Raw genomic sequence first — 14,808 nt, forward strand, 5'->3', positions numbered from 1 at the left:
CGACAGGGCAGTCCTAATAACTGAGCCCTGCTCTGGGTTCCTCTGCTATAAGTTGATATTTTTTTTATTGGACTTTTATTTGTGCAGAAAATAAACTGTGGCAAACAAAAGTTAATGATACTCACAAGTTCTGAAGCAGAAATTCAATCGCCAGAAGTAAAAATCTAATGCTGCAGCTACAAATGAGCCCCACCGTGGTGACATGACTTCAGCATCACCACCACAAAGTGACTTGTGTTCGGTTTGATGACGTTTAATGTCCCAGACAACCTCCATGGTCTCATTTAGCCACATGTTAATGACTGCCCTTTTTTAAAACGCATAAAAGCTTAAATATATATATATATGTATATATATATATATATATATATATATATATATATATATATATATATATGTATATATATAAATATGTATCTATATCTATATATATATATGTGTATATATATATATATATATATATATATATATATATATATATATATATATATATATATATATATATATATATATTAAATATACATTCATTGTATAGTTTGTGTTTTGCAGCTACACCCAACCTCAGACTTGAAATAATTACAGGAATATTTTTCAGTCATAATTTGTCCGCAAGGTCATTCTGTTAAAAAAAAAAAAGAAAAAATCATCCAGTATCGTATATCATATCGAATCGTGAGTTGAACGTATCGTTACATCCGTTCTAGTCGTTGCTGCCCTCTAGTGTTCAGGAGTATCAATAACTCCTGTCAATGATCATGGGAACAGTGAGAGATCAAATTTGACAAGTTTTTTCCCACTCTGTGCCACAGAAATACAAAGCTGTGTGCATTAATAAGTGTATTGAAGAAGTGAATTACAAGTATTAAAAGTAATACAAAAGGTACTTTTCCTAGCAACTTATTTCTATTTATAAGCAGTAATTCAGTTATTTTTGAGAGACGTAACCAATAATTAACTGATTAGTAAATTTCACTAAATTGCAGAAAACTGCCAGATAAACTCTCTCTGATAAAACACTGATATTCTCTCAGTCTCCTTTGTAACTTCATGAATTTTAGTGTGTTTGATTTTATGCTGTTGCAGACGTTTCATCTATTTAATTTTTTTGTTATCAAAGTGGAGCCATTTCCTTCAGCAGCTTTATGAATGCAAACAAATCAATTTCCAGCCACTCTGATCCAGAAGGAGCAGAGTGGCAGACTTTGTGTCTGATTGGTTTGAGATCCCTTTGAAGAGAAAACCCTTGACATTGACTTTTCTCCGAAGCTGAAGAATTCCACTTGTGTGTCAAATAATCGCCGGCAGTGTAATTTTTCTCCTCCGCTCGCAGTGTGAGTGGCCAAAACTGAGCAGCTGAGCGCAGAAGAAAGCAAACTGCTGATCTGAGGCTACATAACCACCTTGAAGAGGCTGTTAACCCAGCTGCTAATCCTTTCTTTTTATTGATTGTACACTTTGTGAGCACATTAACAGGAAACCTCACAGTACAACAAGGTTCTTGATTTAAAAAAAAGCAGAATCACACATTTAGCTTCTCTTGAAGGACTAACGGTTTTCATACATCTGCCTCCAGGAGCAGCTGCATGTTTTCTCCTTTTTACTTTGGCTCTGTGAATATTTCTATAGTGCAAGATGAGGCTTATAATGTCCCACTGTGTTTTAAACCCCATGAATCATAGGAAGGCCCTGAGTAATACTCTAATTTTATACCTCAGAATTCACCATGCCTAATTAGACAAACTGAAAACACAGGCCTTTAGAAAAGGGTTCAAAGGAAAGCTGAGTTAAACCTGAGGTAATCTCTTTTTTTGGCATTAGAGACGGTTATAATTCAAATTCTTATTTGCTCAGCACTAAAATACCTTGAGACATCCAGAGATTTGAAGCAGTTTCAGAGATCATCAGCGATTTGGTTTCTGCTAATAAAAACACCATTTCAAATTCTCTGCATATATTTTGATTTAAATTCCACCTATTGATTCCCATCACACTTGGTTTTACACATGACACCTTTAGTTTCTGAAAGCATTAATGTTCAGTCAGCTCATTATATAAATCTATCCCTGTTTAAGTTTAACTGCTTAGAGAGAGTTAAACTAAAAACAAACAAACCCTGAATAAGATCATTTTGGAGGACAACTCTTCCCCTTTGTTGCTTTATTTAACTGCATGACTGAACTATTTCTCACGCTTCGTGGGAGTTTTACACACTTTACAGTCAACTTTGTCGTTTAAAGTTGTTGTGTTTTCCTCGTCTGCAGTTCCAGCTCCAGATCTTTGACATCGTCTGCAGCACTTCATGGGCCAACAGAGACAAGTGCTGCGAACTTCCCGGTCTGGTGAGGTCAAAGTTCATTTTTCTTTAAATCTGTCTTTACTCCAGTTTGTTCCCCTTCTGTGCTCGGAGTAGATGTTGATGTTGAATAATTCAGTGTCTGTTTGGGTAACACTTTATTTGAAGGGTTGTGCATAAGACTGACATGGCACTGTCATAACCATGACATGACACCTGTCTCTATGAAAACAGTAATCCTCCAGATTCCAAATACCTAGCAAAAGAGAAAATAAAGAAAAGAAAAAACAGTAACAAAAAAGTAAATTTAGATCTGCATGAAACAAAACAAAACAAAATTTTAAATAAATCAATAAACACGGGACAAAAGCAATGACAAAATTCATGATAACGATCACTTCATAGTCATTTATGGTGAATATAAAGTCTCTGGGCCGTGATGTCCAGGTCCCAAACAGTCCAGAAAATGTCTGAGGCCGTTTCTCGAAAAGTGAATAAATTCAGGAGGGACCAAAGTTCTTGAAAAAATGTCCCCAATTATTTTTTTTCTAAGTTTGGTCCCTCTAATGGAAAGAATTGTGATAATTGGTCCAAAAATATCTGAAAAGCAGGCGTGGATTAATTTTTCCAAAAATAAAAGTATGCATTTCTTTTTCAAAATGTGTTACAATAATTAATATTCTACATTTTATTTAGATCTAATTAGAAATCTGGCCTATCAATTAATAAATACAAACATGGATTTAATTAATTTTTATTTTCAGGACTAAAGTAGTGAATGAATTCTTGAAACTTTTTAACAGATGACGTTGACAAAACCTACAGATGAATGTTTATTCCTCAGTTCTGCATCTCAGACAGTCAGCTGTGTTATCTTTGGAAATCTTATTGATTTTTATGGGAGTGAGGTAGAATTTATGGATGAACTTAAAAATAGTTTCCTAGATAATTGTTACTTGTAAATGGAAAAAGCATCATTTTACACATTTAACCAGATATTTTTATGTAAAACCATCTCCAGATCTTTTTCCCAAATCTTTAATTTAATGGTTTCTGATTCTGGGAAAGAAGAAAAACAGTAAAATCCCCCAAAACTACTATTTCTCTGAACGACCTCTTAAACCAAATCACACATAGAGATAATATACAGACACCGACAGTTTGTCTCTCTGTAGATATAAAGGAGGATATAAAGGTCTGAGGTAAAGAGAACATGACAATATTCGCTTTCATGTGATTACACACCAATGAAAACATACTTCATTCTGTTTCTGCCCCATTCTGCCAACAGACTGGATCTTTTAATATGACAAAAGTGTCTTTCTTATGACAGCTTAACATCAACAAAGACAGCCTGTATAACCTGACATAAACATGCCATTGCAGGCCTAATAATCAGACATGCAAACACAGATTTAGACTCATGTGTTAACATGACATTAAACTGTCATATGTGGTTGGTTTTGACACTGTCAGTCATGAGAGCATTATAACTGTGATATAAATATTTTTCTTGACCTGAACTACAGTGGTGTATAAATGACTATAACTGGCCTTTTAAATGTGTTTATAATGACATACATATATTTACAGCCTAATTATAAGCCCAATATGTAACACTGTAATAGTAGTCAATGAAATTATTCATGACACTGTTATAATGCTCTCATGACAGCCAATGTCAAAACTTCATATTATAGTTTAACATAGTTTTAAGCCACAAAGTTGTCATAACAAAGACATATCAAACATCTCGACTTTGCATTAAAAATGACGTAACTGATTGATTGATACTTAATGACAACAGTCATAAACATTCATAGCTACTCTTATATGTCCATGATGTATCATGGTTATAACAGTGTCATGCACACACCTTTAAATAAAGTGCTGTCCACTCTGGTAATTACTGTGTGTGTTAGGATGTCTTGCAAAAACTTTTTAAAACTTTGACATTTTGTTTATCCCTTTTTTTTAAACTTGCAAAGTAATATGTAATCTTTGATAAATGTAATATGTAATCTTTGATAAATGTAATATGTAATCTTTGATAAATGTAATATGTAATCTTTGATAAATGTAATATGATAAATGTGAGGTATAGGACTATAAGAGTTTGTAGCTTTCATAGTTAAAGTTATAGAGGTTTATCTGCATGCTGTTGCATGAGAGCATTTTATCTTTAATCGTTCTCACTAATAAGTGGAAATAAAAACCTCAAACCAATAAAACCATTATAGATATTTCCTGTGCAACAAGATGTTTATGAAGTAAAGGAGAAACATTAATATCTTTCACTGTGAACTGAAATACAGAGCGACATTAATATGGAAAAGTCAGAGGCTTCACATTTTATAGGGATCAATAAGTCCCACTCCCACTGCCTGCTTTACTTTATCACTAATCATGACAAGTCATTGCCATATCTTCTTTTTTTTTTTTTTCGTCCTCGTGTCACCCTCATCGTGCTGTGGTCATCCAGAGGAAGGAGGTAGACTGCCCGGCCATGCCCAAAGCCTGCACCTGCACCCAGGACAGCAAAGGCCCCCCCGGCCCTGCTGGACCACCAGTGAGCCGCACACAGCTACATCAAATACTTACACACCCACTCATGAATCAGACAGTGACACTGCATTTGGATCATATTACAAATGAACCATGTGAAGTAAATATTTTCATCAGACATGATGAAAACTGAATGAAATGTGGATCCGTCTTGCAGCTGCACGATGCACACTGTCACGTTTTTATATCAGGAAATAATGTGCCTGTATATATGATGCATTTTGCAGCTGCAGAGAGCAACAGTGGGGCACACACACACACACACACACACACACACACACACACACACACACACACACACACACACACACACACTGTACCACACATTCACACATGCAGTCACAAAATCACCATCATGGCTCATGCTTCATGCACAGTTGGAGTTATTTCATTCAGTGTAGTTTTATTTTAGAATAAGTGTGGACAGACAAAATAAACTGGAGATTGGTGATTTCACTTTAGTTCAGTGATCTTTCTAATAAGTCTAAGAAAGATCTAGTGGGAAATAATACACTTAAGCTTCAGTAAAGGTCTGTTGTAATATGTCCTTAGTCATCATCTAAGAAAGTGTAGTAACGGTCTAATAAACAGTCTAATAAGGATATATTATTTCTGGTATTTTTGTAATTTGATACAAAATACAATTTTTTATTGTGCCATTACATGTATGGTGCCTAAGTAGGGAAGAAATACTGTCTACATTTATTTTTTTTAAGTCTAATTTGATACAAATCACAACTTATGTCTTTTTAAAATGCTGTTATAGTAAGTCTGACCATTATTTCACATGCATGTGTTCTTGTTGTCTAGTATCCTGTTGTATAGTGTTTATCTTGAGTTATGTTCTAAGTGTGTTCATGTAAATTTCCATTACCATATACCAGAAAATATCTAAAACAGGTTTAGAGAATAATGAAAACTGACTGAGGTCATACACCGAGGCTGATAATTTTTTATTCAGATAGAAGTAAACAACTAACAGAACTTACATGGAGGATCACAGTGAGTCAGTGAAGTTGAATTATTATATTTATTGTGTAGAATGAAAGAAATAACTCAGTTTTGGACAGTGGTTGTTAAATCTGGGACAGTAAAAAGAAGATTTTGGGACAGTTGTCAAGCCCTGGACACAGTGAACACGTCTCCGGTGTGAGACTTTTAATGTGTTATTTCTGAACGTCTAATCAAGTCCTGCTGTTTGTTTGTTTCAAACAGGGAGGCCCGGGAATCAGAGGAGCCAGAGGTGATCGTGGAGAGCCGGGCCCGGTGGTGAGTCCTGTTGACACTGATAACAAGTCATGACTGTCACTCAAGTTTTCTGCTTTTTTTTTTTTTTTTTTTTTGACACATGTTCTGAGAAAAGTAGCAATGTGACAGTCATATACAGAGAAAACAGGAAGTGATAACTTTCTGCTATCTTACATGACCTTAAGTTGCCTTGAGAAAAAACAGTGATATAATGTTTAACATTTCAGATGAAACTAAACAACAACAAAAAAACATGCAGAAAACAGTATTTCATAAAACAAATCAACAAATTAGACAAGTAACATGTTAAAATTCAATACTTTTTTGAAAAACACAAAAATTGTTTCCACAAACCAGAAAAGGTAGGTGCTTACTATCTTTCTTGTCACTGTTTTTACTTTTTCCCCTTCTTTATTAAATAAGGATTCAATCTATTTAAAATACAGTCTATGGCTCCGACTCACCGTTTGGACTGCTGTACTCATTTTTGGAAGTGCTGTTACTACGTGTTGCTCCTTTAAAGGTTGTGAAAGAAGATACTTAGACTATTGCATATGATGCTTAAACACTAAGAGGCATCAGTTTATTTCTGCCAAAATATGCATCAAACAGAATTGATCATGACTGTATATTTGTAGGTGACTGTGTGAATGTTGCCGTCTGGTATATTTTCATCTGCACTTCTTTGGCCGGTCGTATTTAAACCATAAACACAATGACAGAGTGACACTAAACATACGCAGATTAAAATGCAGAGTCAGTAAAAACAATAAAACAGACATGCAAATCCCTATACACAGTGGGATGGATCACAAATAAATACCTGATCAGAAAGAGAAAGATTCACATGTCAGGTGTGTGGATCTCTGTCTCACTATTCAGCGTTTGTACATTTAGACTGAGGGACACTAACTTCACCTGTTGAGGAATATGGACTCAGAGCCTGCAGGTGGATGCTGGGGAGGACGTGGGCCCTCTGAGACGCTGTATGAAGCAGCAGCAAGTGATGGCTGATCGTCAGGTGAACGAGAGCGAGCGGAGGACTGACGGTTCAGGTCACCAACAGGATGAAAATGAGGCGTTGAATATACCGTGTTGGAGTGAGAAGAGTAAACCACGTGAGAGGAGCGGTCAACTCAAGCTGACTGCCTGAATTCCCTCACAGGCTTTGCTTCATTGATCCAGAAGGGTTAACAGAAAGGACAGTTCTGTCTACATACCCACTCTACATCCCCCTAAATTAGAAGAAAAGAGCAAAAAAGTCAGGTTAATGTTTAATTAACAAAACTAAGAGATCTGTTTTTCAACAAGCATGAATGGTAGCTTACGCCATGGTAAGCAGTGTTCACATCCAGGATATAGGCTCTGTAACTTGTCTCTCTCTGCAGTGAGTTGGATGACTCTGTTTTTTGCCCGGTTCAGACTGATATTAAGCTGCTCTTTTTCTGTCACCAAAGAAAAAAAAGGTCAAGTTAATGTCAGAGTTACAAGACCTGAGAAAAAAGTGTTCTTTTAACAAACACTCAAACACAACCGTCAGCCTGTTTTTCTCTCCTTCTGACTGGCTGTTGTGTTTTTTCTCAGGTTGTCTTACCGGCCTGTAGCTGGTCTCTCTCTTCAGTCAGATTGAGGATTCTGGTTTGTGCCTGGTTCAGACTGACATTGAGCTGGTCTCTTTCTGTCAGCAAATTTTGTTTGTCCAACGTGGCTAAAATATCTGGTGAGAACAGAAACAAACCAAAAAAAAAAAAAAGATTGAAAACATAAAATCATCAAATTACTTAACTTGACTTTTAGAAAAACCATTTTCTGGTGCAATTTGGCTTCAATATAAGAGTATTTTTGCACTTTGCTTCAAACTTCATGCTTCTGGAAAGTCAGTTATAACTGAAGGGTCTGATGTGTGTGAAAGTGTGTGTGGGTATAAAGCAGCTGTGAATAGTTTGAGAATAACATTAAGCCACATTGAACAGTCATTTTTGGTGCTGGTTTAAATGCATCTACTTGTTGGAGACTTGTATTTACATTTTGAGTTCCCCCACTGTTGCTGACATTTGCCACAAGTATTTAATTTGTTCTTGTTGACAAAGTTAACAAACTTGCAAAGATTTTGATGCAGAACTCACTTTAAACAGCCTCTGTTCTGTGTCCCCGTATCAGGAAATTACCAGACTAGTGCAGAACAAAATAGAACCTGACATGCTGTTACAGAATGACAAGTAAATCCTCACAGCACATGAAGGTCCCGGCCAGAATCAGAAGGTACAGAACTCCCAGAACGCTCGCAGCAGAGAAACAGCTTCTGTGGACAGCTGAAAGATCGTTGTGCCTGCCTGGTCCTACAGAGACAAAGTAAATCGAAACATATTTTCATAAATTATGTTTGAAGCGGCCTTTTGAAATTATGGATAATTTCATCCTTTAAGTGCGCTCATCTGCTCAGTAAGAACTCTGACATTTTAACTCAAGTGGCACTAAATTACGTCTTAACATCTCCAATCTTCAGTCCACAGCACAGACCAGTCCATAAACATTTGTTAAAGTTATCTCTGACTGATTATATTCTGGTGAAATGGAAAAAGCATCCATTACTCGGGATTCATTATGTGCAGAACATCTTGGATTTCATTTTACAAAATCTAGTTGTTATTTTATACTTACGGACTTTATAGGACCCAGGATCAGTACGTCTTTGCTGAAAAATGTCTTTGTTGTCGTAGATCTCCACCTGACTCTCCTCTTTTTTTCCTTTGTCCTTCTTGTCTTCTCTGCTCTTACACACATTCAAACTCACGTGTGGTTTTTGAATGTCTGTAGACATCATGAGAGCTCAAAGGACATGAAAGAAATTGATCCTGTTCTTCACTTTGTCTCTTGTGAGTGTGTCAGCTTTGAAACTGAGAATCAGAGAAAGTACTTGCAAGTCAAACCACAAATACAGATACAATCAACACATGTTGTCAAACCATATCAGCTATTTTGAACAGTGTGATGTGAACATTTACACTTGAATCTTCACTGTTACGTAAAGAGACAAGGAACAAGTTTTTAAAGGGGTAAAAAGAAAACTTTCCACCGATAACGATTGTCTGTTTGCAACTGTGTCTTAAACTCACCTCTGCTTCACTCTGACCTTTGGCAGCAGTGACATTATTATCAGATCTAACCCAACCAAATCTAATAATGACTGTGATGAAGTAGGGGAGGGACATAAATGGAGACAGTCCAGGCAGAAAGGAAGAGTTCAGTTATTTATTTACAAAGTGAAGATTCATAAGCTTACAGGCTCGTGGGCAGATACAGATCTGAGGGTTGAGTTCAGGGTTTCAGCTCGCTGGGTCCTGATTTCAAAGGAAACAAGTAGGCAGGTACAGGTTTTTCTTCTTAAAACAAGTACAACAGACAAATGAATTTTGCAGTAGTAGTAGTAGTTTAACTGCAGTTTTACTGATCTGCATTTATCTCTTGAAAATGAAAACTGATTCTGTAGCAGTGAGATTTATGACGTCTCTAAAAGACATGTAAACAAAAGTGTTTTAAATTACATCTGCATTTGATCCAGATATGAGACATTTGAAATGAAGTCTAGATTGGACCTTGGTTAAGAAATGTCCTTATCATGGCAGAGGCCAGCAATTATTGACAGGGTGAGGGACATGAACTGCGATCGTTTTCATGGAAGTTGGACAGTTGCACATCACACAGGCTCAGACATGAACCTCTGTACATGTTTTACTCTGACAGGTGAAAATTAGCAGCTGGTGACGACATCTGTATCTCACAGAATACAGACAATCAAAAAATGTTTTATTTATTTACTTTTCTAAGGCTACCGAGTAAGCAAGTGCACGCATAGTTGCGGATGACTTGCAACCAGATTGTGCGCTTTAGGGCTCAGGATCTGTTATTTGGCGTGCAGCAGAATAAAAAAAACAAAAACAAAAACGATCAAATGTAAATTGGTCTGATTTGGCAAAGCTGATTCTAACAATACACACCATCTGTCATCAAAGAATCTCTATTTCTCACAAATCCAGTTCTTAATATCATAAAATCCACTTTTTGTCCACTGTCCTTGTTGATTGCAGCAGGCAGCTCCATCTTTGCGTAATGAACGTTGTGACAGTCTTGATGCCCAGAACCTGTAGGACAAACAGTTCTGTTTTGAACACCTTAAACTGTTGTACATTGATATAAAATAGTTGGTGCCATTTGTTCTGTAATCCCATCTCTCTAGTTAATATTTTGATGTAATTGTTCTAGAAACAAAAACCTTTCAAACGTCTCACATTTCTGTCAGCGGTGATCCGTCCACCCAGTCCCAAACCCATCCTGATGGTGTCCATTTCTCCCACAGACCAATCCAGGAGTCTCCGTCCATGTTCAGCCTGATGACAAATTTCTAGTATTTGACAGGAGACAGCAGTTATTTCTCAGCTCATACTTTAGTATTTCTATTGCAAGAAAGTCATTTTGTGAAAACGTCTCAAGGAAAAAGAAAATCTGTAGCAGCTTTTCAGTTCCTCCAATCTGCAGAAATCAGATGATCAAAAGAACTGATGACATTCAGCACAATGTAGCTACAAATGTTAAACAAAGCCTTAGATTACACATTAGATTAGATTAGATTAGATTAGATTAGATTACACCTGAGATGATTACACCACAGTACTCAGAGTGACAGCAGGTTGAATTGGAGGCACTTTATCAGAATCAGTGAACAGTTTGGGCCCCGAAGGGAAAATAAATCTGACAGCAGGTCAAAAACACAAGTAACACATGACTCACTGAGATCACACACTCACCTGTTCCTCTTTGTCGTTTATGACCACCAGATCCGCTCCTTTGTCCTGACAGTCGTATCTGCTCTCAGAGTGCTGCTTTCTTCTCCTCGGATTTAAAGTAACAACTGCATCCAAACCTCTTCCATCCTGCAGGACACCACTTCCCTTAAAGTCAATAACAAGTGTTTTAAAGATAGATTTCATGTCATTCAGTGTCAGATGTTGAAGACTTGTAGTTTCACTTTGTAGTATAAGATTTTTCTTGCCTGCCGCTTTGCCCTTTCAGGTTGTTAACTCTGTAAATACTTTCATTTAAACTCAGGTTTTTATCTCATTTATAAGCCGCTGCTCTGCTGGCATGGAGAGAGGTGCCAGTTCACCCACTGCTGATGCACTGAACCTCTCAACTGCTCAGAGTGTCTGATTCAAGGCAGCACCTTTCCTCCACCACCTTCTCCCACTTATTACATGTGCATCTGTGTAACATTAACAGTGGAATGAAGAAAGTGAATTTCCCCAAAGTAACTCAAAGATTACTCAGAATGACAACAAATGCGCTCATAACTGTACTTAAATGCAGTAAAACAAGAGAAAGACAATAAAACGAGAAGAGACTTCACAGGGGGAAGGACAAAAAATATCCAAAGTGTGGGATCAACACAAATTGAAACAAAAAATAAAACACAGCACTGTGTGTCTGTTGTAAAACAGAGTTAACTAATCTCAGTAGCACTTTGTCAGCACTGGGCCTGAAATACACACACATGCACAAACAGAACCTATAGACATGCGTTAATGGAGGAATGTCAGAGGGAGGGGGCTGCACACATACATACAGTCACACACCTGGAGCAGGTAGAGGTTCAGTGCCTTGCTCACCTCAGCAGTATCCAGGAGGTGAACTGGCATCTATCTTACATTTATTTATTCAAGTTATATCATGTAAGTTACTGGTCCTAATGGTTCTCACCTTCAATTTGGTCCCTCAGCTGCTTTACTTCTGTCTGTAGCTGGATGTGAGTTTTACTCAGCGTTTCATATCTGGTCTGTAACTGACTGTTGTTGGCTGCCATGACTTGAGAAAAACAACAACGTGCGAAACAGTGAGACAAAATGAAAATATTTGTACTTAATATAAACGGTTTGATTTTGGATCGTCTGTATTCAGCGTTTGTTTTGAAAGCTTTCTTACTTGAAATTGTAGCCTGGATTTGTCTGTTGTCGTTGCTCAGGTGGTCGTAACTCGTCTGCAGCTGGTCTTTTTCCAGAGTGACTGAAACATCTGGTTAGAAAACACAAACATCAGCAGCTCATTCTGCTTTAACACAGAGGACGATGACCACGGGTCAGTCGGGTGCTGCAGTTTTTCTGTTTCTCTCTCAAAAACTATATAGAGTCAAATTTGAAAAAAAAACGTATTTGTATTATGTTATCTATCTATTATGATATTTAACAGAAAAAATCTTAAAAATGACATAACAAAAGAAAAGAAATAATGGTCCTTACAGCGTATGAAGACTCCAGCCAATATCGGAAGATACATCACACCTAGAGTCACTGCAGGAGCTGTGAAATGCCTTCTTTTGACCACTGCTGGATTCTTTTGAGTGCGTGGTCCTAAAAATTACAGAGAACATTTTTATTGTGCTTGTTTGAAGTGTCATTTGTGGACTCAACACCCGTCCATTGTGGACTAATAAATATAAAGTCGTTGTCGAAGGACCACAACATACAGTCACAGTGTTTGCTACGTTAGTTTTAATATTTGATTGAAACTATGAGGCGCAGTGTGTGTTTTTGTTGCTCTGAATCTGTGTGTTACCCCTCAAGGTGTTTATGTGACGTAGTCTAGCTGAGCATCTCCTGGTGTGTGAGAGAAACACCAGCACATTACAGGTAGTTTAGTGACTTAAGTCAGCAGGTGTGTAGATCAGCTCAGGCTGCAGCATAAGAACAACTAGAAGAATGTTTGTTATGTTCACTGTCACTGAAGATAAAAAAGAGTTATGATGACCTCTTCCTGCATTCTTCACAGCAGTCGGTCTGCGCTGTGAAAAGCTACGAGCCCGGCCAAAGTAAATTAAAACAGCCTAACAGACCTTAGAGGTGCCCTGACCCTGGTTCTGAGCCGTGGATCTAGAACGGTGACATCCAGTCATGTAACCACTGAATCGGGTTTTGGTGGCAGAGTAACAAACGTTGCACAGAAAAAGCTGTTTAGTCTAAGTTTTCAGGAAGTAGATGGCAGAAGTTTTTTCCTTGTAAACACTGAGACCCTTCGCTGCGTCTGCAGGGTAGTACAGCGATAACTAGTCAATAACTAACTAGTCTCCTCACCATATGAATGTCATTTAACGTTACATTGATGTTTTGTTTTTAACTCAAGTTGACGTCCATGGGTGAGATGATTGATAAATTATGAATTTTCACTCAAAATGAGAATTTTTTATGTAGCTGCATAAAAACTGGCATCAACTTCCCTTTTTCACCACTGATCATTTCAGACTTACTGGCTTGTTGTGATCCAAGATCAGCGTGATGCTCTTCGTCCTCTGAGATCTCCACCTGATTTTGCTCTGCCTCTCCTCTGTCCTCTTTGATTTCTCTGGTACATCTCACATTCAAGCTTAAATCTGGTGCAGCAAGAATATCTGCAGACATTTTTAAAAACCAAAAACTTAACACAAGCTATTCCTGTTTGACTGTCTGCTTCTTTGTCTTTGAGTTGGACAGTGTTGAACACAGGAAATGACAGCAGGACAGACCACAACCACGGATGCACCTAAACACATCAGCAGCCCGACTTAACTTAAACTTTACCTGAAGTTTAGTATTCAGTGGTTTGTTTATTGGAATAATGAAACCCTTCGCATAAACAATATAATCGTATATTTAATAGACTGTTTTTTTTTTGTTTTGTTTTTTTTGTTTCCTGAAAGTGAGACCAGAGTAACGTGCTCACGTAAACATTTTCCCACGACTGCATTCATGGTTGCCTCCACAGTTTCAAACACACTGATGTCTGAAACAGGAAATGCGATGTGACCAGACAGTTATTCTTAGAATTACCTCGGCTACATGTAGCACTTGTGGCACACAGAGAGCAGACAATAGAAACTAACAGTGTGGAGAACTGTTGAGAAAAGATCTAAGATGAGTAATCGTTGTTAGTCGTGTCAAAAATATCAGGGTTAATGTAATAATTCAGCTTTTTAAATCAACATAATATGCAAGGACTGCAAGTTAAATAACGAAAACTTGTTCAGTAATCCTGTCTCTGTTTTCAGCAGTAATGGTGATTATGGGTATATTCATCTCAAACACCAGGATGGTGTCAGATAGATTCTGGTTGTGAGGCCCCTTGCATGTAGTGTCTCTTTACATCAGCCCACCAGCCTGTCCCATAGCCTGTACATTTTGATTGAAGGGTAAATTTGGCATTTTTAATGTTGGGGTCCATGTAAATGGACTGCCTACATGTACCAGGGTGCATTGTGCCTGAGCTTCTGTTGTTTCAGACTGTGTAAATAGCCTGTAGTTCTTTTTTTGATCAATATAACACCACATTCTCTCTTTTAATTTTTTTTATCCACCTTTTTAAAACTTACTTTTGTGACTTGTGATAGAAAAAAAACTTTAAAATGTCTCATGTTTCTGTCAGCGGTGACCCGTCCGTCCATTCCCAGACCCTCCCTGTAGACCGGTCCAGAACTCTCCATCCACATTCAGCTCAATGAGAAATCTGTATTATTTGACCAGACTTAATAGTTATTTCTCTGATCATTATTCAGTAATACACCTTTTAATCAATTGAACATTCTTGCAATTTCTCCTATTTCTGCCACCATTTTCAGCTACAGAAACATGACGAGATGAAAGAAGTTAGATCAGATTTCTGGTTGTGCTAATTTATTAACA

General features: G+C 37.3%; 2 protein-coding genes and 1 pseudogene across 4 annotated transcripts in view; 1 reads left to right on the forward strand and 2 right to left on the reverse strand.

The window, feature by feature from the left end:
• The window catches only part of col14a1b (collagen, type XIV, alpha 1b), a 197,349-nt gene that overhangs the window by 132,218 nt on the left and 50,323 nt on the right, over positions 1–14,808 (forward strand). For both annotated transcript variants that reach the window (XM_084738506.1, XM_084738507.1), the window contains exons 34-36: positions 2,262–2,339; positions 4,776–4,862; positions 6,074–6,127. In XM_084738506.1, coding sequence (XP_084594632.1) covers positions 2,262–2,339; positions 4,776–4,862; positions 6,074–6,127 — 219 coding nt within the window. The remainder of the gene's footprint in view (positions 1–2,261; positions 2,340–4,775; positions 4,863–6,073; positions 6,128–14,808) is intronic.
• Positions 7,319–9,127, reverse strand: LOC146313550 (uncharacterized). The gene is made up of 5 exons (XM_084739399.1): positions 8,768–9,127; positions 8,338–8,445; positions 7,701–7,823; positions 7,435–7,551; positions 7,319–7,341 (listed from the first exon to the last, which is right to left on the reverse strand). Exons 1-5 carry the CDS (start codon positions 8,928–8,930, stop codon positions 7,319–7,321), a joined length of 534 nt encoding a protein of 177 aa, XP_084595525.1. The 5' UTR covers positions 8,931–9,127.
• Positions 9,482–14,074, reverse strand: LOC146313551 (C-type lectin domain family 4 member E-like; annotated as a pseudogene). The gene is made up of 6 exons (XR_014772045.1): positions 13,401–14,074; positions 12,397–12,507; positions 11,861–12,172; positions 10,912–11,055; positions 10,396–10,508; positions 9,482–10,248 (listed from the first exon to the last, which is right to left on the reverse strand). The product of XR_014772045.1 is annotated as a C-type lectin domain family 4 member E-like (transcript).

The sequence above is a fragment of the Lutjanus erythropterus genome, chromosome 16, assembly GCF_056507025.1.
Source record: "Lutjanus erythropterus isolate fLutEry1 chromosome 16, fLutEry1.hap2, whole genome shotgun sequence".
In the NCBI taxonomy this organism is placed as follows: domain Eukaryota; kingdom Metazoa; phylum Chordata; class Actinopteri; order Lutjaniformes; family Lutjanidae; genus Lutjanus; species Lutjanus erythropterus.

Bases quoted from the DNA above. Each gene is read 5' to 3' on its own strand.
- LOC146313550 (XM_084739399.1), bottom strand. From the start codon at position 8,930: ATGATGTCTACAGACATTCAAAAACCACACGTGAGTTTGAATGTGTGT. The intron at 8,446-8,767 runs GTAAGTATAAAA...TTGTCTCTGTAG, and splicing joins TCCTGGGTCCTATAAAGTCC to GACCAGGCAGGCACAACGAT. The intron at 7,824-8,337 runs GTGAGGATTTAC...TGTTCTCACCAG, and splicing joins GGCCGGGACCTTCATGTGCT to ATATTTTAGCCACGTTGGAC.